Source organism: Triplophysa rosa, linkage group LG5 (genome assembly GCF_024868665.1).
Source record: "Triplophysa rosa linkage group LG5, Trosa_1v2, whole genome shotgun sequence".
NCBI classification, from domain to species: domain Eukaryota; kingdom Metazoa; phylum Chordata; class Actinopteri; order Cypriniformes; family Nemacheilidae; genus Triplophysa; species Triplophysa rosa.
In genome coordinates this window covers 1,760,101-1,787,598 of record NC_079894.1, presented here as the reverse complement: position 1 = coordinate 1,787,598, position 27,498 = coordinate 1,760,101, and the positions used below count along the sequence as shown (strand labels likewise).

General features: G+C 42.7%; 1 protein-coding gene across 1 annotated transcript; it reads right to left on the bottom strand.

Annotated features, from left to right (window-relative positions):
• Positions 1 to 305: 305 nt before the first annotated feature.
• On the bottom strand, positions 306 to 26,967 carry skila (SKI-like proto-oncogene a). Its single transcript, XM_057333027.1, has 7 exons — positions 25,671 to 26,967; positions 10,458 to 10,550; positions 8,867 to 8,952; positions 7,753 to 7,883; positions 6,657 to 6,898; positions 5,686 to 5,907; positions 306 to 4,378 (listed from the first exon to the last, which is right to left on the bottom strand). Exons 1-7 carry the CDS (start codon positions 26,784 to 26,786, stop codon positions 4,127 to 4,129), a joined length of 2,142 nt encoding a protein of 713 aa, XP_057189010.1. The 5' UTR covers positions 26,787 to 26,967; the 3' UTR covers positions 306 to 4,126.
• Positions 26,968 to 27,498: the final 531 nt, after the last annotated feature.

Sequence of the window (27,498 nt, the reverse complement as noted above, 5' to 3'; positions counted from 1 at the left end):
AAGAAAAGCACAAAGTCTTAGTTTCTTTATTTTTAAAGAGACTTTTGTATTATTCATTTTTTTATTTGTTTTAAAATTGCAGTTTAGTTTTTTTTTTTTTGACATAAAATATATTTTAATTTGACAAAGAAATGTGCAGAATTTGAGAAATAAAATAAGGGCAGTTCATTTCTAATTTGCAATTTCTATCGCCTGGTCCGAAATTAATTTCCGGTTTGTGGTTGGTTTTAATATATTAATTTATTTTATATTGAATTTATATTAGTTTATAGAAATATTTAACTGTGTATTAATTAAATGAAAACTACTAACGCGTTATATTTTCTTTGCAGAGGTCTACCGGAAGTTAAATTTCGGGCCACATAACGTTTTTGTTTTTTGCCGCTAAACCCGTCTTTAGATATGTTGTTTGATTTTTATAATTTTTCTTTAGTTTTGTTAGTTTGTTAGGTTTGTTTTCATGAAACCCAAACTCAGAGCTCAACCCACCCCACAAAATGTGCATAAAATGCAAAAAGCACAACGACACAGGTTTGACACTACAGAGCTTTACTTGAATTGAATCCAAGTTCATTGTCTATACAATATATATTTACAATGTCTGAAATTGGGGAAATCAACGAAAACACTAGATACAACTGAGGTATTAGCTAAAAGCATGTACATGTATTTAACGATAGTAAATATCAATCGTGATAAACCATTTGAGATGTGTCATCTGCTTTAGAAAACATATTATATCACAACATGAGGTAGGAGATCAGCGTCTCGTTTTCATGCAAGAGAAAAAACTCTCATCACACTTTAAGATTGGCAAATAGAAGTCATGACACACAAACACTGCATATCATCTTTCAGAATTGCAACTTGGCCGTTTACAAAAGTCATATTTCTATTACAGTGTTGACGTAGGTGTGTTATCAAAAAGAAGCGTCTGGTTTTAGTATAGCAATGTCTTCGTTCAACATTAGAAAAGGTGTGATCAAATATTGCGGGGTCAAACATGACGGGACACATGCTGTGCTGGTAGGTAGTCATACAACCATTATAAAAATGCTCGTAACTTATGAATTCTTCCTTTTACAGAATCAGCTCGAGGGAGCCACAGTATTTATCATCCCTTGTCAATTTCTTTTTTTCTCTATAATGCAAAACAAACTATGAGATTGTTTTGTTAAGGTACGTTGTTGCTTAAGATATTATACCAGGCCTATAGATACATGTTTTCCTTTTAATATGTACAATGTTATGTGTATTCAGCTGCTTAACACTGCAAAAGCGTTTAAGAGTCTAAGTAGTACTGTATTTCTATGCCCACAATTGCTCATAATTCAAATAAACGTATCATTCTACATAGAAGATATACAGCGCCCCCTTGTGTACAAAATGCAATTTACATGTTTCATAGAAGTGTCAAAAATGAAAAGGTTTGCTCTAGAAAGCTTCAGAAATACATTTAATAGCCCCAAACTATCAAAAACAGCATTGAAACGGCTGCTACAGAGGTAACTGTGGTGAAAAAAACAAACCTAATACTGATTGTACAGACATTGTAGTTGACACACTGTAGTAATGCCGTTCATTACAGTGGCAAAACAAATGCTACAATCTCTTAATCTTTCAAGAGGAAAACAAAGGTTCAGCACAGAAAACCCGAGCTTTATATAAAACCACTCTTGCTGTCTCTCTCATATCAAAAGTCTCAGGCATTTGGGCTATCCAGCACATCTTGTGCCGCTTTACACAAAGACCACTTTTCCCATATAACATTTAGAAACATTTGTTTAAAAGCTTGTGTGTGTGAAAGAATACAAAAAAACATTTCTGCAATAATCATCTGCGATTCAGCAAACAACAGAGCTCACAATACATGCATCTTTTCACTTCTTCTTTGTAAGAATTCTTGTTATAACATATCGAAATCATGGGGAAGGGGAAATCCTTATAACGTCACCAAAATATCAACGGGTTGTCAACCTCAGCGGGCTCCAGAGACACTGAACAGCATGCTTCACTTTTCCGTTGCTCCGATGAGTGGCACCATGCATCCCATACCACCTTACACTATATCATACTGTATATTTGAGAAAAAACGAAACGATAGAGCTCGGGACACACCCAGCTTTTTCAAACGCGTTTAAAAAACAAAGATTTGTTTATAAGAATTTTGTTAATATATTAATGACTACTGTATGTACAAAGTGTATATATATATATATCTTTATTAGTTACATTAAATTATAGGTTTTAACAATAACAGAGCACTCATTTACAGTACAGTCCTTGATTCGGGACAGCTTTGTTTTTGCTTGTTTTATTCTTCATTGCTGGATGTATTCACATCAGTCGGGCATCTTACATCTCTCTCTCTCTGCGAGGTTTTGCACTGTACACGTGAAACAGCTGCGGCTCGGCTGCTATTGAATTCAATGAGTTGTGCACAGTGGAATGTTTTCTAGAAGCTTTATATGCAACGCAAAAGAAGATTTTTGATTAACGGCATTGTATCTGTCCACTATTTTCACACACTCACTCAATCAACAAAAACTGGCCAAAATAGTTTACTTGCTGTCACTTTCTCTCCCTATCCATTTATGTGTGCTTTCCGTTGGATGGGAACGCAAGCATACGCATGGCCGATGTACGGGTGGGCATGGGACCGCACTGGGCATCAGCGACCCCATTCTGCCGAGACAAAGCCTGTGCCTCATCCCACGGCGGCTGCGAGCTAACATGACAGCATCAGTCCCTTAACATTCCTCCCCCTGTGTTTTCCTTCTCTCTGCCAGACCTGTTTGTTCCGTCATCCAAGATAATGACACAGGGGAATGAAAAGTGGGCTGAAAAAAACAGGCAAAACACCCAACACGTGACAGCTGGTTCGTTTAACCTGTAACGCAGCGTTTGAGAGCATTTAAAGGGACTGTTCACCCCAAAATGAAAATTCTGTCATCATTTACTCACCTTCAGATTCTTCCAAACTTGTAAAAATGTCTTTGTTCTGCTGCACACAAAGGAAGATATTTGGAAGAATGTCAGTAACCAAACAGATCTCGTCCACATTGACTCCCATAGCATTTATTTTCCCTACTATGGCAGAAAATGGGGGATGGGACGTGTTTGTTTACTGACATTCATCTAAATATCTTCCTTTGTGTTTAGCCGGAAAAAACCCGAGGGTGAATAAACGATGACAGAATTTTCATCCCTTTAAGGACAATTGAAGAAATATGCTTTAACGATGCACTATATGGGGGACTACGAATGAATCTTTGAAGAAAAAATAACACTTTAAAGTGAGTGTGTTGTGTGCTCGTAAGAGACATACAAGTCATCTTGTCAGGAGAAAAACCCCTTCACACAACTACACATATTCGCTGTGGTCAAACGTGGCTGAGTGTTCATTCTGGTCACCAGCAGAGGGCGATCGTGAATCTTTGCTTACTGCACCACACAGGAATGTCAGCCTGCGCAGGGGTCAGCCGTACAGACAGGAAACGCATAATCAGACTCAAAAGACAAACTGCGATCTTAAACCACGGGGCTCATGAACCCCTTTCCTTTAAACATTCCACAGATGCATATGTGTGGCTCAACAGATTCTGCAGCAAACACAAAAAAGGTAAACATCTAGGTGGTGTCGTGCCGCTGCTCACGCAGTCATTTGGCCTCTTAATGTTTGGCGTCCTGTGGCTCCGGGTGACAGGTAGTATTAGAGTGAGTGCCAGTTTCCTGTGGGGTCGCTCCACGCACAAAGACTTGGGATGGGAAAAGCACTCGACTGCCGTTCTGAGCTCAGCAACACCACAGGCGGCACAGAGTCTTGAAAAGAACCAGCGCCACTTTGTCCGATCAGCCTCTCTGGCACGATTATAAATAAACACAAACATCCAAACAAATGCTTAATCACTGGTCTCGGGTCAGACAAAAGTCGTTTTAAATAAAGACAAACGTCGAGTCTTTTTGTGGCGGGGGACACGGGGGGCACGGTTATGGGGAGAGTGGCTCTATCCTGCAGAGGGTTTGTTTTGCCTTTGTCTGGTACTCTGCGGGGAGTGGACAAGCGGGTTCCCGGGGTACAGGCGTGCGAGAGTGGGGGGTAAGCGGAGGGGGCCGGTGAAAGAGTTTAGCAAGAGGTTACCTCCGGGGCCGGTGAGGTGGGGGAATATTGGGATTGGGGGCTGGCGGAGGGGGTGGGAGGCTGGGCGGGACTGTTGCTGGTGTGGTTCCCTTTGGTGCCAGACTGAGCCATCTGCTGTTGAAGTTGTGAGATCATGAGCTCCAGCTTCTCTCTGGCCTCTCGCTCTCTGTGCAGCTCGTCCTGCAGTTCCTCTCGCTCCGCCTCGGCACGCTCAAGACGACAGCGCAGCTCGCATAACTGCATGAAGAAAAAGAGAAAGCAGTTAGGAAGTGACAATGATTACCACGTGTCCGTTTCGTCTGTACATAGCTAACAAATTTTAAAACCCTTTTTTGGCACAATAATCATGTTACATGCACTATTGGCCCTGCCTTAAATGGGCCCCCTAATTGGTGGGGGCCACAGACACAAAAAGAATAGAACTACTTTTGTGTGTTTTGGCCAATCAATTGATACAACAAATATGTTTTGTTGATCTAAAAAAGCGAATTTGTAAACTAAACTTTTTACTGTATGCGTTTTGGCTGTTCGTTACACAGCAACGGTTTTGGGCGCCTAAAAATGCAATCTTTTAAAAATGGGTTACTATTATCGTCTTTTTGTGAACTAAAAACACTAACGTGTGAAAATGCTAAAGCTATTGATTTTTGCACCACTACTATGACCTGTAGTGTTTCTATGCAATGTGATGTCTCCAACTACTGGCCTGGCATGCATAATATAGCGTTTTAGTCATTTTCGTGGATTTGTTTTGATGTTGTTGCCATCTGCACTGCACCTTTTCAAAATGCAAAACATTTTTAAACCAGCTTTGTTGTGTAAATGTACCCAAAATCAGTGGTTCTAAACAATGGTAACGTACCAAACACAGAAATTTAAAAAGTTAATAAAACTAAACTTAAACTAACACTGAAAGAACATTTTATTTAACCAATATATTAAATTTAACCAATAAATATAAATAATAAAATGACAAAAGCGCAACACAATGGAACTGAAAATAATATAAAAACTATATGAAAATATATTCAAAATATGAATAAAACCACAAAATAAAAACTCAACTACAATAACTCATTTTGTTTACTGCGTTTTTTTCTCTTTTGCTCCAATTAAAGATACATTTGACCCTAGCATGTTTTCAATAGATATTGCAATAATACGGTTATCATGAATTCTTTTGGCTACAATAAATCTAATGTTGTGACAACCGTAATATAATCATAATGCCTATACTCTCATGTCAGTGCTGTGCAGGAATAAACCGCCAACATGCTAGATGCTACTTATATTCGATCAAACATGAAATATTAAAGCTCTGCATTAAGAGACAATAATATCCACACATCAGAGGCAGTGTGCAAATCAGCCGGTCACTGCCAGTGTGTGTGCGGATCTCTTTCTGCAACCCAATCACTCCCACACACAGATACGCCGTGCTGATACGTGCAGCTCTGATGCATTAGTGCAGGAATAATTCACATTGTGTCGCTGCATTACAGTTATTCCCAGGCATGCACAGACGCCTCTGATCCCGCATTCACCTGCGCATTGTACTGCGCCTCTTGTTCTTTAGGCTGGCAGGCGCAGCTCTGCTGTCTGAGCTGCTCCAGTCGGTGCTCCAGCTGTCTCTGCTCCTGCCGCACCTCCCCCAGTCTCTGAGCATGCTCAGTGTGCACCGCCTCCAGCTCGCTCTGCAGCTCCAGCTGCTCCGCAGACAACTCCCTCAGCCTGGCCGCCTCGCCCCCGCGCACTGCCTCCAGCTCCTGCGCACACACAGACATGCGTCAAACAATATGGCCCGTGAAGGATGCGGGATTGTGGTGGGAGGTGATAAACTTCAACTGTTAACATATTTCATTCTGCTCTGACCTTCACTCTCGACACAACCATCTCTGTCTTTCTCTCCCCAGGACAACAAAAAAGATGCATCTCTCTGGCTTCGCTCCCAACTCTACTGAGCTGCCTTTTTAGAGGAACGCTTTTAGACATCATAGGCAACCTCCCACCATCTATAGTATGCTACATTCTACAACACGTCAATTTGGTTAAAATGTGATACGCGAGACAGTGATGAATGTGACTTGGTCTTTAATGTCTGAAGTTTTTAGTCTCGGAACCTTTTGTGGTCAATCTACATTGACATGCTGATACACAAATATGAACATACACAATGTATGTAAACCGTTGATTTAAAACTATTAAATCAATATGCTTGTGCCATGTTAAATGTGTGCTTATGTACTTTAGTAAGGGTAAACATCTTAATTAGTTTGACATAAATGAAAGCGAGGCGGCTGTGAGGGATGGTCTGAAGTACTGATTCATTATGACGCTAATCGTGCTAAGTCATTATCAACCACAAAGGTTGCTGGAGTCCCTCATGTGCTTTTCGTTTTGCGAGTCCATCTATAGAATTTCCAACCAGTCATCTCAGTTAAAATGCTTCCTTAAAAAATAACCGTCTACGTAGGCAGATTGCTAGGATTTCGAACAGTGCTTCGACGAATCTCACCATCTCCAGCTGCAGCTGCTTCTGAAGGGTGGAGTTGAGCTTCTCTTGCTGTCGCCGGTACATCTGCACGATCTCCAACATGATCCTGTCCTTGTCGTCCTCAGCGGCGCCGTCTCTGCCCGCCGCGGGGGCGTGCTGCTTGCCCGGGCTTGTCTCCATGGCGACCGGCGGAGGAGGCTGCCGGCGCTCGCGCGATTGGGATTTGGCCTCCTCTGCGGCGGAGGAAGGAGATGCGGGAAGATCTGAGGGAGAAAGAGGAACAGAGTTGACGCCTCCATCGGATCGCACACCTTGTCTTTGTCGTGTGCTGAAAGGCATGTGTGACTAATTGTCTGTGGGTGACCGTCGCCTTGAAGGTCAGAGTGGCGGAAAAGTGCTGGAAGTAACGCATCGGAACGCGAGGCATGAAACCGCGAACCTATACGCAAGTTACATACGAATCACATCGCCTGGGCACAAACTGAGCAATATGGAAGTCCAGAGGGACAGCGAGAGAGAGAGAGAGAGAGACTCATTTAAATGTAGGACAGGCAGACTGCAGGTCTGGCACTGCAGAGCAGAATGTGACTAAGACCTGTCACGCACCCCGAATGAGTCCGAGAGAGAGAGCGAGAGAGAGAAGATGGACATGGAGAGACAGAACACGAGAAGAAAGGGAGCGAATCAGAAAGCCGAGAAAGACCAAAAAGGAGAGAGAGATGAAGCAGGGGGCCAGAGGGGATAGAGAGCAGATGAAGAAAGTGTAGAAAGGGAAGAGTATGACACAGAAAGAGTGAGAGAGAGGCGGGGGGGGGGGGGGGGGGGGGTGCTGCGGTGAAAACTAAAGACCCCCCCCCGCACTCCACTCTACAGTGATCTGACATGCAGGGACAGCGGCCTCTTTTCATGCCGTCTCTTTCCTGGCAACTATAAAATGTGAGTTGCATTAATCACAAGCGAGCCCTTCGTCCTTTCTGAGTCACACACACACGACCCTGAACCGGTGACCTGCGAGTCTGTGCTGCAGTGTGTGTGTGAATACATGCGTGTTGCGTCCGTTTATTTACGGCTAAGAGCTTGCAAAAGAATTGATTTGTTTATAGGTGTGCTTACTGACCGTCGTGGGCGAGACTTCTCCGGCTGTAGTGTTGTTTAAGAAGGGCACCCAGCACCTCGTGGCTCACCTCCCCCTCCTTCCGCAGGGACACGTTCGGGGCCACCAACTTATCGTATGTGTAAAGGTAATAACTGCAAAAGTAACACATATGCACAAGATAAGCGTTACAGATACAACGCGAGTAAAATCCAGCAGTAACAGAAGAATCGCTGCTGAGATCTGTACACGCGTACATAACAAGAAAGCTAACTGCAACCATTAGCTATTAAACTAGCATCTAGTTCAGTTGTGACGATGCAGGTCGATTTCTCCTTTTGATCCATTAACTTCTGGTCAACCAATAGAATTTACAATAACAGCATCTTGAATAGTTTTACATTTTATAAATCTAGAGGCTGTATTTTATTTTCATTAGAGATGCACCGCCAATAATCGGTATCAGACGATAAAAGCAATGTTTCACACTATCGGCCGATAGTTTAAAAACAGCCAATGATCAGGGCCGATGTATCCTGTCAATCAAAGGGACTAAAGGGATCTGATTCCACCCAAAAATGAAAATTCTGTCATGAGTTACTCCTCAAGTTGTTCCAAATCTGTATAAATTTCTTTTTTTCTGATGAACACAAAGAAAGATATTTGGAAAAATGTATGCAAGTGAGATTACTGGGGCACCATTGACTACCATAGCAGGAAAAATATAGTATGTTTTTTGTTTCGTTAAACACATGCAAACAGAACAAGCGGTTCTATACAAACTATTTTTTGACTACCCCAGAAATCTCAGTTGCTAACATTCTTCAAAATGTATTTATTTTTCATCGGAACAAAGAAATGTATACAGGTTTGGACCAACTTGAGGGCGAGTAAACGATGACAGAAGTTGTATTTTTGGGTGAACTGTCCCTTTAATAGTCCCTTTATGAATGAATAACATTCAGAGAGTGAAGAAATATTCATTTAACCTTCAGAATCTGTATCGGCAGATATCACTCGGAATAATCGGCTATCTGTATCGGTGGGAAAATGTTGTATCGACGCATCTCTAATTTCCATCCCTATGCATGTCTTGTGTCGGTCATTCAATATAGGCCAACAAGATTTCGCTCCTCACCTCGGGTGGACGATGGGCTCGTGTCCTGGTTCCTCTTTGATATCAGGAAACAGTCGATTCAGCACGAGGGAAGACTGGGAGTTACCCTGCGCACACGCACAAGCACATATAAATATTAATGTAGCATTTCAATACGAAATGGACTGTTTGAATTGCATTAAAATACACGCCTTCACATATTTGTGCTGGAATAAAACACGTTTAAGGTTTCATTACACACAGATTATCAAGCATGTTTGCGGGAACCAGCCACACAGTGAGAATTACACCCAAATGTACAAACACACAGAGACGAACTGGGTGAGGAAGTCTGAGAGAGTAGTACAAACATCCTGCTATAATGTCCCGCGTGCATGAATAGAGCTCATCCATTATTAGCGGCGACGGCGCAGATGATGACAGGTGGAGCACTAAAGAGACATTAATGAAGAATAGAGTATGTGTGTGTTTAGAAAGGGGTTTTTGACTGTGTGTTGGAGCCTTGCTGGCCTTGTTAACATCTGCCATTAACATTTGTCTTCAATCATAAGTGATGTGGTGAGACAGATTGTTGCTATTAACATGCATCTCACATCCATCTCGTGACCACTTGTGATTGGATTTTATTAAGAGAAGGGTGTCTGATTTTATCACTACGTACTGTACGTCCCTTGTGTACGTCTATGATGCTGGGTCACTGCTGACTAACCTCAAAATGTCACCACACTTTTCATGTGTCATGGTTTTAACTCCCAGAGAATGAACATAGTCAGATAAAAATATATTCTTAGAACTAGGGCTGGGACTATGTATATTGTGCAATTATCGTCCTCAGTTTCTCAATGAATTACGGTTAAATGCCGCCACATCCGAAAGCCAGAGGGCTCTCTCTCGCAGAAACTGCAAATTTGGGACACAGAAGAAGTACGATTTACACATGTAGTTCCAGGAAATGCCAATGGTCATATTCTATCAGTGTTCTTCAAACCTTTTCAGGTATTTCCATGACAATAAAGTATATTTATAACGACGATGTTTGATGAGTGTTGCTTCCTCAAATGCACGTTATAAACGACTCAATCTCGTAGTGGTTTTAGATCGAGCAGTACTTCCTACTGATCAAAGAGCCGTAGTTCACGGAAGAGCTGTGCATAAGACACAGAATGGAAGCCTTTGCGATTTCAGAATCGCCCTAGACAGGTACAATTAGTGTAAAGCGCAATATGCGCACTTTTACTTTGGATAAAAGTGTGTGCCCTTAATGTAAATGCAAAAATACACATCCTTTATTATAATCGCACCCAAAACATTTCCATCTGAATGCTCATTGCTATTATAGTCGAGCAGCTTTATTAACTCAACTGCAGATGTGTCGCACGTGATCGATGTCAGACATACTTGAAGGTGTTTTTCTGAAGCCTAGTGCACGCGTAACTATTCTCTGTTCTATATGTTTTGGGGTTGTAATGGGAAGGTCGAGGTCTTTCCCCATTCGCGCGGATAGGAGCTGTGCTGGCACAACACAGAAAATAGCTTTCCAGGGGAGGTGCTAAGTGGACTGACTGTCCTAAAAGGTTTTTCGGTGTAACGCAGTGTAGCATCCTTGAAGTACCTTTTTCTCCAGGGCGCTGTCAGACAGCCTGCTGTTGGGGGGGCTGGGGGCAGGGTTGGACTTCCGACCATGACTGTTGTCATCCACAACCTTCTGCAAGAACACACAAGCACACAAAACATTATTAGTGTTAATCGCATGAATCTGATAACGAAAAAAAACCCTGTCACTCACTAGCTCTTCTCGGCATGTTTAACAAAAGTAAATACGTGTGTATGCGAGTGAATCCAGGGCAAGCTCGGCGCTGATCAGACAAAGCCGAATATAGCCGACACAGAGGGATGAGACCTCGCACTTATCCAACATCACACACACTTATACACACACTTTAATCAGACAGACACGGACACCAGTGGTTGGGTGGCTGCCAGAGGAAGACTGGGGTAAATAACTACTTCCTCCAGACTATGAGCTCTCCTGTTTCCTGTAGGCGGAAGAATAAATAGCGATGTCGTCTCGCTACATTAAAGCTAGCTGTACGGTGGTAGGGCGACATGGCAGCCCTGTGATAAACATAAGAAAGTGTGTGTGGGGGAGATACGGGCGTTCGTCTGGAGGGAGGACTGCAGCGTGAGAGAGGGGGCCGGAACAATGAGCACACTGCAGTGGTGAGCCCGTCTAACCTTGACAAGCACACGCACGCACGCATGCACACGTCTAACCATCTCTTCCACACTTCATAACCCAGCAATCACACTCTCAGATCTATCGCCTATCGCCTCTACCGCCCCGCTGTGATACTTGACAAGTGACGGTGGATTTAATTTTAGAAACGCAGAGATCTCACTGTTCAACGCTGTTCATCATGAATATTAAATGGACGCTGAAAAATGGATCGTGGTTGTTCTATACGATAAGTCCCACAAATCGATAAGAAAGCTCCGCCTACACGCTCCTCTGATTGGCTGTGACATGTTATTCATTTTGTTGCGTCTCGCATCCTATTTGATGGAGAAACACGTAACAAGGTAACAAAAGAAACGCAAAAAAAACCCCGCTAGCTTCTAGTTTATTGGTCACCTATGTCGAGCGCACTGCCTTGTGGGATACAGTGTTCAGTGGTTGGTCGGCATTATACTGCACATTTACATGAGTAGGTCATGCAAGGATTTCACACACAGAGAGAGTGTGCATATTACGGACACGACAGTATACATATACATACATCATCTACACCAGTGAAGTCACACACGACAAGCAGCTTCACATTACAGCTTCCTGTCTTACATCAACACGAAAGCAAAAGCAGAGGATTTATTTATCTAGCTGGCCTGTAGTGATTGTGATGGCTCGGAGAGAATTACAGCTCTGTTCTCCTCAAGGACAATCTCCGCTTTCATACACAAACAACATAAATCCACCAAATATACAGGGAGATGTTTTATATGAACTATACAGCCAGACACCATTCCAAATGTTCATTGAATCAGTATTTCTTGATGGTTTGTGGCCATTCCAGTCTTCAAATTAAACCTCACGAGTGACAAAGTCATCCAACAGCAATGACTAGACGCGTGAAAACTGCGATAAAAATCCAGGTTATCGCATTAAAAAACGACATGTGGATGTCTTACTGTTGCATTGCTTAAAAGTGAATATGAACTTGTTTGCTTTGCAGTATTTGAGATTGCGGCTTTTTTTGAGAGCTTCACATTTTGACCCGTTTCTCCAGTTTTCATTTTCTACAAATAAATGCAAATATAAACCTTTTTTTTTATTTTGTTTTAATTTTTTTTTTTTTTTTTTTTATTTTTTTTAAAAATCATCATTTTACCTGGACACATACCTATAACTAGTAAATTCAGAAAAACTGAAAATATATCTCTTTCCATGGCTGTATAAACAAAGTCTTTGTAGTAAGAAACTGCCTGCCTTTGTAAAGTAAACACACGTGTCCGCTTATTCTACACTGTTTGTAAATAACAACATGAGTTTTCCCGAGACGTGTATTTCTTATTTAAGTCGCTGAAGTTGCCAAATCCTGTGGATCAGGTCGTTATGAGTTCCTCTCGCTCTCTTCCAGGAAAGCGAAACCTCAGTCGTCTCTAATCTCTTTTTAATGAGTGTTTTATTAAAGCCACACACACACATCTACTGTAACACTACATACTACTGCACTGTTAACAAATGTGACTAACACAAATCCCTCCGGACACAATGTGCATTCAAAACACTTACACACAAATACCCTGTGGACACAAAGCCCGCTTGTCACAAGCATATGTGATATGCAAAACTCTGCGAAAAAGTGTATGAGAAGGGAAGTTAGCATTCCTGCGGCTCACTCATGCCGCTTCTAATCCATCCACACACACACACGTACTCCTCGTCCCCCAGCGTCAGGGTCCACGGTGTCCCACACATTACAATCTTCACCCATGAGGCGCCTCCGTTTCGCCCTGTACGTTTGCCAACCTAACCTCATTCAGATGCAAACACCAAAACAGAAATCGTCCTAGATCTACAAATATTTGAAACCCTGCGCCAACTCACGTGCGCAATGAGGTCACTGACACACAAATTCTGCTTTTGCTCTGACAGGGAACATCTGAGCAGAACGCATGTACGCGCCTGACCGCATCGCTATATTACTAACTACGGAGATCCCCTGACGAAAACAACGGCAACGAGAGGAAAATAACCGACATGCATGTTGACGAGAGCGAGCTGGAAACACGCACAGTTCCCGGTTAAGCTCTACGGTGTTAGCTGGGAATTACAAGCAGCGCGAGCTGATGATAAATCTTATCTAGACCGGCCTCATACCATCGTACAACAAGATGACCTTTCAAAGTCTCCGCGTGTGCGTGTGCATGCGCTACAATTTTACACGCTATTGTGTATTTTATGCGTGTATAAAAGCTCTTCGCTCGTGCCCGTGACGCTGAGAGTGTGCGTGGACTCATGATTGGCACAAACACACACACACAGTTTGGCACAATCCGTGTGAAAGGCGGCACATGAGAGTGATTGTGTGTCCATCTGTCGCGGTCCTGGCGGAGGGTTTGAATAAAGCGGAACGCAGTGCAAACGTGCAGTTTTCAGTTGGAAACGCATCTGCTGGGGCCCCTCACTGTGCACACACACACGACTCCTGTTCACACACATTTCCACTGCAGGAAAAATGAAAGGACATGTGTGAGCCGGGCGGATAGCGGGCAAATGTAGGCCAGCTTGATGCGGCAAAAGGAAATAAGGGACAAGATAGAGAGAGAGAGACAATCTAACATGGCTTGTGAATGTTCCGGCATGGGCAAGAGTTACTGTAACACTAAAATGAACGCTGTAGATTTTATATGCGCATTACTTTGACTAGTAGTTGAATCACTAAGTAATATGGCAAAATCATACTTCTGGAGCGCTTGTCACATAGAGAAATAATCATACTTGTGTATCTGTGTGGGAGAAGACACTGCCAGAGGCATATACAGTAGCGTGAGTCCGCGAGATGTCAGTAAGATTATCTATATTGATAACAAAGAATGAAATCCCAAAGACCTGCAGGCACCAACAAGAACGTTACAAAGGCGTAACTTTCATATAACCTTTGCGCAACTTATTTAGTCCTTTGTAGGAGTCACACTAGGGCAGTTTTTCACTACATGATTATTATGGATAAGCCAAAATAATGATATTACAATATCTAGTACATTTTTTGGAAAAGAAATGTTATTAGTCAAATTCATCATTTATTTTGCGTTTTCTCTTTTTGGTCCATGAATCACACAGTGTAGAAGCGGAGAGAACGAGTTAACCATTCCGACTTCCGACAAAATGTTAAACCGGTGCAAAACCGCCACCTACTTTGATGGGGCGTCAGACGTTGGTGCTGAATAATTCACGGTATTATCATATGTATTTAATCTTAGTTAAGCGTAACCAAAGAGTATGATGTTGTGTGTATGCTTAAAGGAAACATAGAGAATGGGACAAAAAAGCAAGCGAGTTTCAACCGTGTACGTGGCTTATGCATCAGACAGACATGCGTTTCTAATTTTGGAACCGGGGTAGTGAAAGTTGACCTGGACTTCTCATGCCCAGGATGGTTTTGCACAGACGCACATGTAAACGGCTCTCGAAAGCATTCCTGACATTAAAATACTCCCAACGCACAAGCTCTGTTCTGTCTAATATAAATATTTCACTAACAAGCTAATGTCCACGTCCTACCTGTTAACAAACACACACAGAACAACACAAACATTCATATCAAAACAAGAGATCAAACACACACATCAACAAATGCACACACTCACACAAAAGGATCAAACACGCACAGACTGAGGCTCAGAGTTCATTCCTGAGAGGATTTGGCTGTCAGCCTGGGGCACATTTTTTAAGGCAGGGAGACGAACATTCCGTCTAGACGTGGTCATCAATAGTACACAGTCTGCCTGCCTGTCTGCCCTTTCCAGACAGCACAAATCCACAGTCTAGTCTTCAGCACGCAAGCTGATAAGAGCTTTACACAGAGCAAACCTCACATGGGTGCACACGCTCGTGCGCGCAAAACTAACATACTGTGCCGGCGTCCGTGGATGGGCTAAGAGGCCTGGGCGCTGTAAACACAGACGGAACAGCTTCTCTTAGTCTCAGGTTTCACACGGTCAAACAGAGCTCAGTCTGTTCGCTTTCCTCCACACGAGCTGCTTTAAATAGGTCTATGAATGGGAGATCTGTGTGCATGCGTGTGTTAGAATCGAGTCCACTTTAAGTGTGCGCTATACGAGCACAAAGCCTCTCGTGGCGCGGTGCACACAGACATTGGCACAAACAGGCCTGAAGGAGACGAGTCTCCGAGGTGTGCATTTCTGGCTGCGGCACCCTACGGTCGCTTTCAAAAAGCTTCTGTCAGAGCTCACCCAGAGCCATCAGACACAGTGACGTTTAAAACTCCCCCCGCACTCCCACGCTGCTCTCTGTAGGACGCAGAAAGAGGCAGAATGTGACCTTCCTCACTCGGTGGGACGCGCGCAACCTCTGAAAGCTGGTCAAAGGAGCACGACGTCAGAGGAAGGAACACAAAAAATCTGGGTGTTAGCATGGCAGTTGTGAGGCTTTGCATTGGGACCAAAAAGTATCAAAACAAAGAAAAAGCATCAGAAGGCAGTATCGGTATTAGGGGCAGGTCAGGATTGTTATCGGTTCAGTTACAATGGCAAACATTCATTTTTTCAGTTAAAAATAAAAATCTGTTCAGTGCAAGAACATGAAAATATTTGTTTGAAACTGTCCCCGTATCTAATTCCCAACAGGTTACAGTAATGATTTTGAGTGTCAGGTATGGTTTCTGTCGTCATTTCATTTCTATCCACACAAGGACAAGTACATAAAGTAACTTTTAATTTTCTTTCAAACAGAGATAGCGAGTGAGAGGTTAAAAGTTACACAATGCAGCTTTAATGAAGTGGACTACGGAGTGAATATTTTTGTTAAGTATTTTAGTGGCAGAATTTAAAGATCAATTTAGGACGCTTCTATTTTCTAAGAATTGAGAAGCTGTGTTACTAAATGTGTTCTTTTTAAGCTTCACAGTTACAACAAAAGCTATTAAAGCATCACTATTGCAACATATCATCTTAAACAACAAACATTTACGGTACTGAGTGCTGTCAGCTATGTTTTCTGTCAGCGGTTGTCATAATCTTCCATTCTCCATTGTATGTGAGGACTGGGATAGCTTTATGCAATAAAATGTTCAAATTAATAAAGTCTGTTTATTTGGATATCTGTTCTACATTAAATAATGTAAAAAAATTTTTTTTTTTTTTTTATTTTTTTTTTTTTTTTTTTTTATTTTAATTTTTTTTTTTATTTTTTTTTTCTTTTTTTGTTTTTCCTTAAAAAATTAAAAAATTTTTTTTTTTTTTTTTTTTTTTTGGTTTTTTTTTTTTTTTTTTTTAATTTTTATGTTTTTGTTTTTTTTTTTTTTTTAATTTAAATTTTTTTTTTATTTTTTTTTAAAATTTTTTTTTCTATTTTTTTTTTTTTTTTTTTTTTTTGTCTTTTACGACTAATACTGTCCTCACTAACCAAGTTCCAGAAGTAGTCACTCACCCACCTCTCCTGTGCTACGGAAATTTCTAGAATTTTCTGACAGTGATAATTGGAAAATAATTTTTAAATTTGTTTATTTGCAATATACCGATATATCGTATGATATAAGCTCAACATTTACCTAAGCTAAATATACACTAAAACATTGATGCTACGTGAAAGTAAAGATAACCACAATAATCAGCAAGAACTATAAAAAAAGGTCGGGCGAAACAAACATTTGTTACACTTGAATTTTCCCTCCATTGACTTCCATTCATACGCATGCGAATGCGACTGACCGGCAACGCAAGCCCGTCCAACCATATTTCGCAGTTCTCTGCGTAGCAAAGTTTAAGTTTGGTGAACTCTGACCTGCGAATTCGCGTCACGTGAGTGCGTGAGACCAATAGAAGATCAAAACACAGCGTGACCTCTCGGTTACAGAAATGTTAAAAATGGAGGAATCGTCCATGGAAATGGAGCCCGCCCATTTTCGTACCACCATCCGAACGATCTTCGCATGCTTAAAGTCAAGTCTGACTTTAGATCTGCCACATCTCCAGTCCACGCATCCATAGGAAGGGTGGACTAGTCAAATGTGAGAAGAATATGTACTTTTGACATCTTTAATCAAAATTTAACACACACCCTAACAAAACATTTTGTTTGATGTGTACGAGCGAATGAAGCGGCCGGTGCATTAAACTGCAAGAATCAACAACATGGCAGCTTGACGCACCCAACTGCATGTGAATTTCACAACTGCCATCTGAAAACTGCCCCAGAGAGAGAGAGAGAAACTGCCCACCCACTGAGAGCTGGCGCACACACAATTTTACTCTTACACACTCGACACAAGGCAACTCATGCATTTTACATGGCAGAGCCTGTTTCAGACCACAGTGACAGCCTTTGCATAGAGAAATGGAGAATGAAAAAGAGAGCGAGAGTCCTACTCATCCACCATAAGAGGAAGCTGTCAGCAGAGATCCACCCTGTTACTAGCACACAGAAATGCTCACACAATAGCCATCACAGTCAACATAAAACAACAGGACAACATACAGTAACACACAGGGTGTCAGCAGACAAACAGGCGAATTTAACGACAAAATAAACCATTTTGATTATATGAAAAACGTACTCCACGCGAGCTGGCGAACGCAGAAGCAAATGCAGTCTGCACACCATGCAAGCATAAAGTCCTGCGACACCACGTGTTCATGCTTTTCTGTGGGGGTTACAAATATTGCGCCAATGCTAAAAAAGCAAGATGCATTTCCATTACGTGATGGATACTAAAACATTTTAGAATGCAATACACATTAAACACATATCCAAACTCATTGAAGAGCCGAAACATGTCAAGACAACAAACAGGGAGTGATGCATGTCTGACACACAGAACTGCTTACTGAGAGATCAATTGAGTCCCGTTTTACCGATCAATAATTACTGGACACTCATTCGTGACATCTCATTTGTCTGTCCTTTCTTTGAGCTGTAACAGAGAATGAAAATGTGTTCAAACTCTGACTGCTGCTCTCTTGAGAGACGTGAAGTCGCAGGCAGAGCCGTCGTTCGGCTGGAGGAGTCCCGCAGCTTGACGCAAGCCTGGAACAGACTGTCTTCATACAGCCAGGAGAGCAGAACGAGTCTCCATAGGGAATGAAGGGAAGAGACGAGAGGGGAGTGTTGTGCTACGGCTGCCGGCACCTCAATCACGGATGATTTGGGAAATACACTCCCAAGTGGGTGGAGGAAAGAGCGAGAGAGATGAAGGTATTTTTACAGCACAGGTACAGTAGCGTCATGTTGTGTACCTGTGCATTCATTACAACCTGCCGAGATGCTGTGTCTTCAGAGCAAAGGAGCCGTCTGCTGAACAGCAGATCTTCCTTTGAGATGAGCTCGGGAGTTAGAAAACGGGAATGGGGGAAAAACATGCAGCCTAATGAGATTGTGGTGAACCGGGGGCCAAAGCAGCAGTTTCACACGGAAAAGTGCTTTACAAGCACAGGCGAGCGTATCTGCGGGGAGAGTCTTCATGACCCATTTTAGCAGCTTCCCTGATGAAGCCAGACAACTGCGGCCTCCTGCGTGTCAAGCCATCAGGAAGACGTCCGCCCAAAGCGAGAGAAAATAATCATAGCGCTCTCAAGGTTCTGTACGGAAACGTTATTCATCAGGGGATGTTAAGATAAATCGCTAGTCAGCAACATCAGACGTTTTTATCTGGAGCAGAGGGACGTTCTGACTCGGCTGGTGTCCCCATTAGAAGCGGATGACGTTTCCTTTCCTTAGAGGCTCCTTTACGTCACTGTTAAACAAACTCTGCTGGGTTTGCAGACATGGCAAACAAGTAACTTTTAAGGACAAAAAAAAGTTACATTTATTAAATTTGTGTCAGCCTATTATTTGTAATTTGAGATGTTAGGTTCGATTTCACTGGAAATGTTGGTTTGCCTTCATTTGACTTCAACACGCGTTAATGTGAAAACAAAGTAACCTGCCATTTTATATCTCAAACAAAGATGGCGATATAGAGGCAAGTTACACATAGCAGCAATGTGGTGCAACTTACATAATGAAACTTTATGTTTCTATTACCTTAGAATGAGCTATTCCTTTCTACATACACCGCAGGTCCCTTTCCAGATCATTTGCCTCGCTGTGTTGTTTCTACGGTAGCCTTAATTGGACAAACTGCTCTACAGACTGCATTTCGTAAATACGTTATTTTCTTCGGCACAGTCGGCGAAAATGTGACGACATCTTTGTCCTGTGTCAGCCACCGGATTGCTTCGAAAGGTACACACAGAACCTTTAAATGTGGCACAAAACTCAAGTTGTGATTGTGTTTTTTTGTGACGCATATCAAAGTGAGATGGATAAATCGTTTATTATCAACACTGCAATATTCCACAAAAAGTATAAATGCCAGTTTTGATCAACTACAACAACGGTTAGAACTCTTTTTGGTTTTTATATAGTTATTTAAAGACCAGGCAGATGTCAAACTGTGTTTAAAGAGTGCCTTGTGTGGTTGGTTTTCAACAACACATGTTGTTTTCCCTGTAAACCCTCTGATAATGAACAGTGGGTTTGTGGGAGCTCATACAGAGCGTTTCTCTTTATCTGCCCCTTATGCTTTACTGGTGGATCTGGCTGGTGCTACTGGAAGCCTCCATTCAGTCTCCTGACATGAATCGCTGCTCCCACTGGGGATCTGCATGTGACAGCTTTTTAAATGCTAACAAACAAATTCATCTTTTTCATGTTGCTTCCTGTTAAACTGCTCGACGCAAGTGTCGCTGAGGCTCTTCGTGGCGGTTGGACCCATCTTGATACAGTCTGTGCTGTTCTGGGGCTGTTTTGGCTGCTGGCTCATCTACAGGGACCTGGCGAAATGCTGGTACGACAATATTCCCAGCGCGAGCACAAAGAGCAGAGCCCCCGATCTACCCACGGCGTCTGAATGTTGAGCCAGCAGGGAGGAGTATGTTGTCTTAACAGCCAACAGGAACTTTATATAAATAGAACGCACGGCCCAAATCACATAGCGTGTGCTTCTCTGGGGGGGCTTTGGGGTTAGTTAGCGATTTGTTTGTTTATGGGGATACACAGAAGAGCATCGAGTTTGACTGGCTGAGCGCATTGACCGTTCTGTAGTGGAGACAGTGCATCAAGGTACTGTGAGGTGAATGCTTCAACATGAACGGAGCAAACAAGTAAAACTCGCTGGACACAAAGACTGATGTCCTGAGCTGGACCAGCCGTTGAATGTGTTCCTGCAGATCTCTCTCGACGGCTTTCATATTTCACATTATTATCAGTCTCTTTATATTAACCCATCCATCTCTCAGCAGGTATATACTCACTAGCGGCCCGTGGGTGTGCACACCTGTCCATGGTTTTATCTTCACCCTTTGCGTAAATGTGCGTCTGTCAGCAAGTGTCTTTATAGTCATCGGTGAACATGTCTGTACGCATTAGCAAGTGTTTTATTTATGTCTGTGGGTGCGTAACTACGTGTCTTAATGTTAATTCTCGTCTACGCACACAAGAGAAGTACGTCTGGCAAATGCAGTCAGTAAAACTTTTCCGTTTCCTGACCAGACGTGATGTAATAAGCGACGTGCATCAAGACATTTCACTGGTTCTATTTCTGTTCTATTGCGCTGGGTAGCTCTGACTACAGTGAAACATGATTTGGTCTAAAATCCATACATTAAACGTAAAACAGCAGTGAAATTGTAGTAACACACAGCATTTTCTCTTAGAAAAGCCAGTCTACTTCTTGCAGCTCACCTTGTGAGGTCACTGTGCCACAGTTACTGTTTGACTAAATTCATCCATCAATCCACTCCAGTCAGATCAATAGTTCTCCTCAATCACTCTCTCTCTTTCTCACATAAACACACACTCATTGCCCTCTGCTCTCTTTACGTAAACACTGTCGGATTGTTTTGTTCTGAGAGGCTAAGCTTCATCCACTGGAGTATGTGCTGTTTACACTGGACCAGACCCTCCGACTGAGCCTCTGCCCTTTTATTACCCTTCAATCTCTCACCAAATACAGATCATATGAAGATTAAGTTCCCATGACACAATGTCATGAACTCCATCTGAAACTGCCATGCTTTCCATGTCAGGCACGTCTCTGTGCCAAGACGAGAGAGAGAGGAGGGAATATAAGATTAACAACCAACAGTGAAAGCCTGAGCAACTCTAACCTATCGCTGTGTAGAGACGAGACATGGAAAGAGAATGAGAAAAGAAACCGAGAGAACAGAAAATAACAGACACTAAGGTTGACTTCATGCTAAATCAATACCTAAGTTACATTTTTTGTACCGCAGTATGTTCTTTGATACAATGATCAAACCTGTGACAAAATGGAGAAAGCGCAGCAACGCGAAGGTCGCAGCAGTCATGGAGGAAGTCAAAAGAGGAAAAAAGAGAAAGAAGTTTAAAAGGAAGTCACGTCACAGACGTGGTTTGTGGTCGGGCTAGAGGATGAGAGAACGAAACGAGTGCAGACAGGAAAATGACAGCTTTTCTGTGGTAGATGTAAAAAGGAAGGAAAGAAAAACTGTGGAAACGAGAGAGAGCTTGAACAGCAGAGACGAGGCTTCCTTTCCTGTGGAGCATGAAGTCACTGGCTTCCCAGTTACAAAAGGAAAGAGAGAGAGATAGAGAGAGAGAGAGAGAGAGAGAGAGAGAGTGGCAGCTGTCTGGCGTCTGAAGGGCAGCCGCTGTCTTAGCCTCACTGGGAGATGGACAGGGCTCCATCTGTCTGCCGGACCTGTCTGCCTGCCAAGCCTCAAACCAACACAGCTGTCTGTCTATCACTGCCTTACAAAAACACACCAACTGACAAACATACACACACAAGCTAGATATCTACATAAAACCAATGTAGTATGAGTACGTAAGCCACCGAGTGAAACAAAACTAAAGAATCTATCGCTGCTCCCAAAATCGCCTATCGCCGAAATCGGCGAAAATGAGTATGAGTCACGAATAGTATGTCCGAAACCTCAGTATGCAAAAAACAACAGGCGAGAAATACCCGGATGGTCTACTTCCGCCGAGATTCGTGAGTGTGGATAGGATGGACACTTCTCTATCCCATGATGCCACGGGAGCTGAGCAACGGTCAAATTTCAAAAGTAAATCAAATAAATATAGCGGAAAACTTTAAGGCGGACGTCCGTTTTCAATGTAAGTGCCAATAAATGAATTTCTCGTGACTAAATTATGTTTTTATCAACGCTCAAGTATAGGTTGTTGTTAATACGTCATAGGTCAAAGAGCATACGGGTCACATGACCATAAAACATGGCAGCAAAGTATGTCCGAAATGTATTCATACTACTCCCACTCATACTATATAGAACGTACTGTTTTAACGGCCGATAGGTAGGTACTTATTCAAATTCAGTACGCACTGTCACAGTATGCGATTTCAGACACAACGCAGATGTCAAGACAGGGCTGTACAGTGCGACATATATCTCGCACATGCTATGAAAAAATCTGTCTTTGCTATGAATATATGTAATAGTGTAGCACGCGTGCGATACAGTTGGGCAGGTGCATTTGACAGAGCCGCTTGTTTGTGTGAAGTGCGTTTGTCGTATGTGAGGTTAACTAATGGCGCACCAAAATTTATTTTCGTTCTGCAATTAAAACTTGTTTTCCGGCTGCATCGAGTCCATTGATCTAGAGCCCTATGATCTGCGCGATATTGGAAAACATGTAAGGAAGCACGTAAGCAGAATTCTACTATTTAAATATGTCCTCTGCTTGTTCTGCATGTCCATGAGTGAATTAGTTGCACACTTTAACATGTTACAAGTGTGACGCTCGTGGATTGTCCTTACTACACAAGGACGTGACCACATGAACTTCATCCACAGAGTTGTTCTAAGTTTATTTTACGAGCATTTTAGTGTTTGTGTGAAGCTACTGTCAGACAAGCTGAAGCTCAAGCGTCTTCGCAACCACCCGCCAAAAAAAGTCAGCTTAATTTGAACCAGATGATAAAATAATTAGCTTGTAGTAAATGTATAAACTGTAGTAAACACTATAGTATACTTTAATATTTACTATAGCAATGTTCAAATATCCTATAGTACACAAGAATTTTAGTGCAGTCTACTGTGGTAAATAATATAGTATACAGTATTTTTATGGACAAATGTATTTACACTGTATAATAGGGCATTGAAAATACAAAACTCGAAAAAACGAATTTTGGTAAAAACGTAAAATTATATGGCCCTAATTTATCCATTTGTAAAACGTTAATGCCCTTTTTCAGTTACCTATCTATGTATGTGATGACCTGCACTTGTGTTTTTTAAAAGATGATAACAGATGTATACTTGTGGTACAACTGTTTGGCCTGTGCTACAAAACTTTAAAACTCTGTAGCACCGGTGTGCAAAAAAAGTTAACATCATGTGTTAAGAGTCATGTGTGCTAACAGCTAGCTCATGACTCTGATGTAATCCTTCAGGCCTAATGTTTGAAAAATCTTAACTAGGGTGTGGACTCAGAAAATATTTGTATTAAAATGTCATTTTTTTCACAACGAGTGCTCTAACAGTGATGTAAATATAGTTCAGACAGTCTCTAGTCAGGTGGTCCTGTCTGTATTTAACTATGAGCTTTAACCACTTGTGCTATGTAGACACACTGCAGGATACAGTGCTAGGCAACTCATGTAAATACAGACATACACAAACACAAAAGCTTTCCAAGTACGTTCTTCCACTCTCTTTCATTCTCGCCTACCTAAACAGTCTATTTGGACTTCCCAGACAACATTTTTGGACATTACGTGCACTGTCCACAGCTCAAAACCCAGTGAGCTGCAAACCTAAACGAGCACATACTGGCCGTGTTTCAAATCCTACTATTTGAAAACATTTTAAAAGCCTGAAAATGCTGTCTTGGTAGCAGCTTACCAGGTTTTGAGCGTCTCCAAGTATCCTCACGTAAAGGGTCACGAGGGTCTGGGTTTTACCAACATCCACACGGCCCCCTGTGGAAAATCTGAGTCACTTGTTCTGGCACTGGAGCATCGCAGATGTTTAGCGTGAACGTTTCACCCAGTAGACCCATGAGCCTGTCTGCCCTGCTTCCTGTATGTACACACATGGACACCACTAGATGAGCGTGCGTGTGTTGTTTCTATTTACCAGCATGCCCTGTGTAGACTCAGAGACTAATGACCTACGATGCACGCACACACATGTCTCAATACCACAACCACCTGTTTCCTCGACGCTACCTTACTCCAGACAGCACACTTGAATAAGCATAGGGTTCACTCATGCGTTATTGGATATTTAAATCTACATAAACCTGCATTACACCTTAAGTGCGAAATTTTACAAAGATCTAGTCAAGTCTCACAGAGAAATAAAAGGAAGTGCACACAAATTCCTAGAAAGATGTGATGCAAGGCGTTAAGGCAAGTGCAAGACGCTAGCAGATAGATACATGTTAGGTGTCCCTGACTCACTGAGCTTGATATCTCACCCTCGGCTCAGTACAACTGAAACGATCCCTGAGGGAGTTTAGCACATTTGTGTGAATCAATTTCATTAATGTATTTTGAGCGTAAGTGGGCCGAGCATTACAGTGTAACCGTGTGCGTGTTTGTGTCAGGGTGAGGTCAGTCTGTGAAGCAGATGTGCCTGTATGACTGATAGACTCAAGGTTGGTCTAAGGCTGATTCTCTGTACGGGAGGGGTGGCGGGGGGAATGTGGTTTGGGTGCTAGACGAGACACCAGACGGTATTTCCGGCACACTTGCATAAGCACACAGGAGAGGCCGGGGCTTTTTTCCTCCGTAAGACATAACAGTGTATTGAGTGAAATCTAGTTAATGGTGAAATCCGTACTAGCAAGTACAAGCAATTGTGTCAACTGGAACATTACAGGCGCTATGTTAAACCATTAACTGCTGCCACTTGCATTTGAACAAAAAAAATGGCCGGCTCTGACAGCAGCAACAGGGGGTCAATCATTGTCTAACATTAGCCAGGACAACAAAAAAGCTTCGCTGGCTTGGTCAAGGGGGTCACGAGACGTGGCTGGTCAATGGGGGTGAAACAATCCAGATGTTTTTACCCGAAGAGCTATAGATTCTAATACACTTTGTTTTGTTTTTTTCCCAGAGTTCATGAAAGTAGAAAAATCTCTAGATTTCTAACTTTAAGGGCTTGTGTCATGATGCAGTGGGGGTATTCACACTATTACAACCCTTTTGTTGTTGAAAACATGACATTTTGTACTTCACAAAATATGCAAATAGTTCATCTGACATACAATTCCTGACTGTCATTTAAAAAGTTGTGCTAACTCTGCCTGCCCCTAAAGGATGACCCCATTTTGACCGAAGAAGCAGATAATGTACTTCCCCTTCAGCCAGACCAACTGGACTTCCCTTCCTCCACACCTCCCCGCTGAGCAAGTGTCACCTGCCCCACACCACTCCATAAAACCAGGTCAGCACTAGTTTATCAAAACAACTGCAGCCTAGCCATTCCACTGCAAACCAGACTATCTGGTCACACGCTGACGAACATGAAACAAAACTTGACCCCGGCCTTCCTGAAAACCACCGACATAGAAGGAAAGACAAAACACACTTACTTTGTCTAGAGGTCTCTTCAGCTGATAGTGAAACTTCTCCTTCATCTCGTCCAGCAGTTGTTTGAGTTGGGGCTCCTCCGGCATGCCCTCGTGCTTGCGGCCCAGCTGCAGGTAGCAGGGCCACTTGGCCGAATCGAAGCCCCAGTGGCATGTCCTCTTGTCGGGGGACTTATGCGAGTGCATGACAAAGTTCTGCGGGGAAAAGAGCAGCTGGCATTCCATACATTGAATGCAGGGGGTGTCTGGCTGAACGTAAAACTGGGGCACGAACAGGCCTTGGCACTTCCCCAGACACTGGTGCTCCACCTGGAAACTGGCCTCGCTCTCCTTCAGCAAGCCGTGGCCTGGCAGTTTGTTGCTGGGGTCGGCTGGGAGGATGGCTCCTGGGCGGAGCAGGGCATTGCAGAGCCTCTGGGCATCGGTTAAGGTAATGAGGCCACAGGAAGGTGCGTTGAAGGGCAGGATGCCTAGCACCTTTAGGATATGTAACTGCTCGGCATCACAACGGGAGCAGTAAACGTAAAGTTCATCGCAGACGGCGTTAATCTGCTGCAGAGAGAAGTCTCGGAGCACTGAGTTGAGTACCTGGGGCAGACATAGACGTTTCTCACCCCCCACAACAAAGCAGGAAATGGACTCTCCCTCTAACAGAGAATGGGTAAGCTCTGTGGAGCTGTCGCAGGGAACCAAGAGCGGACCCCCTCCCAGAACCGGGGGTGATGGTAGCGCTGCCATGCCAGCAGGAGAGGCGCGGTCTTGAGCAGATTTCGCTGAGAAGGCTGCGGGACCTCCCAGAGAGCTTTGACTGCTTAGAGTGAATTGCGCCAGAGTATGCTTGAGACCGGCACTGAGATCTAAAGCCTTGGAAGGGCCAACCATGGCAAACTCTCTGCAGTCAATGTCTACTTCAGAGCTGATGTGCTCCTCGCGCTCTTTCTTCACCTTCAGTGGTTTGGGGGCACTCTCCTGACTGCGACGTTTCAAGTGCATCTCTGCCATTACTCGTTTTTTAATGGGAGCGTCTTCCAATCGCTCTCTGTAAAGTCTCTTCATGTTGCCTTTGAATGACGTCAGGTCTTTGAAATGGGTTTTCAGACTTGTCTGAGGACTGGCCATCTTTGTGCACAGACCACTGGTTTCGTTTGGACTGAAAATATTTGGCTACGCTTCAAACACGACACTTTTAGGTTTGTCTTTCGTTTCTCTTTTAAAGGTTGCTAATCCTTTTGCGTCCAGCTACACGCATGATGGTGACAGAAAGAATGGTCCGATCAGCTTCCTGTAAATAAAACAAATCCTGTGAAATTCATAACATAACATACTGTACATCAACCACCTATGCTGGTTCTTTAGTACAATATAGAACAGTTTTAGGATTTTTTTACACACGAATCAAATAAAAAAAAAACGAAAGATCAGGATCATTTCATTTCACATTGATCCGCTTCTCTGTGGTTTAGTGCGCTATCACAGTCTGTGACATGTCCAACCTATCAACACTGTTAATAGAGTTAATGGACTTATAATGTCAGTTTAACAAATTAACATAAAAAACAACAACCAACAGTAACTTGAAATCAATGTGGCTGTTCAGAAAAGATGGAGAAGCAGCTATTACTTAGGTTTAACAACAGCAGATTTGCACGGTAGATGTAAAAAAAATGTACACACACATCTTATAGAGGAAAATTATATTCAAGTTAAATATTTAAGGATGAAAGACTGAAATGGACGGAAACGGAATTTCCGAGCATGACTAGCCTATATGAAGGCAAAATGAACGATGCCAAAAAATAAAACGGCGCGTGCCAGTGAGGTTTCGAAAATC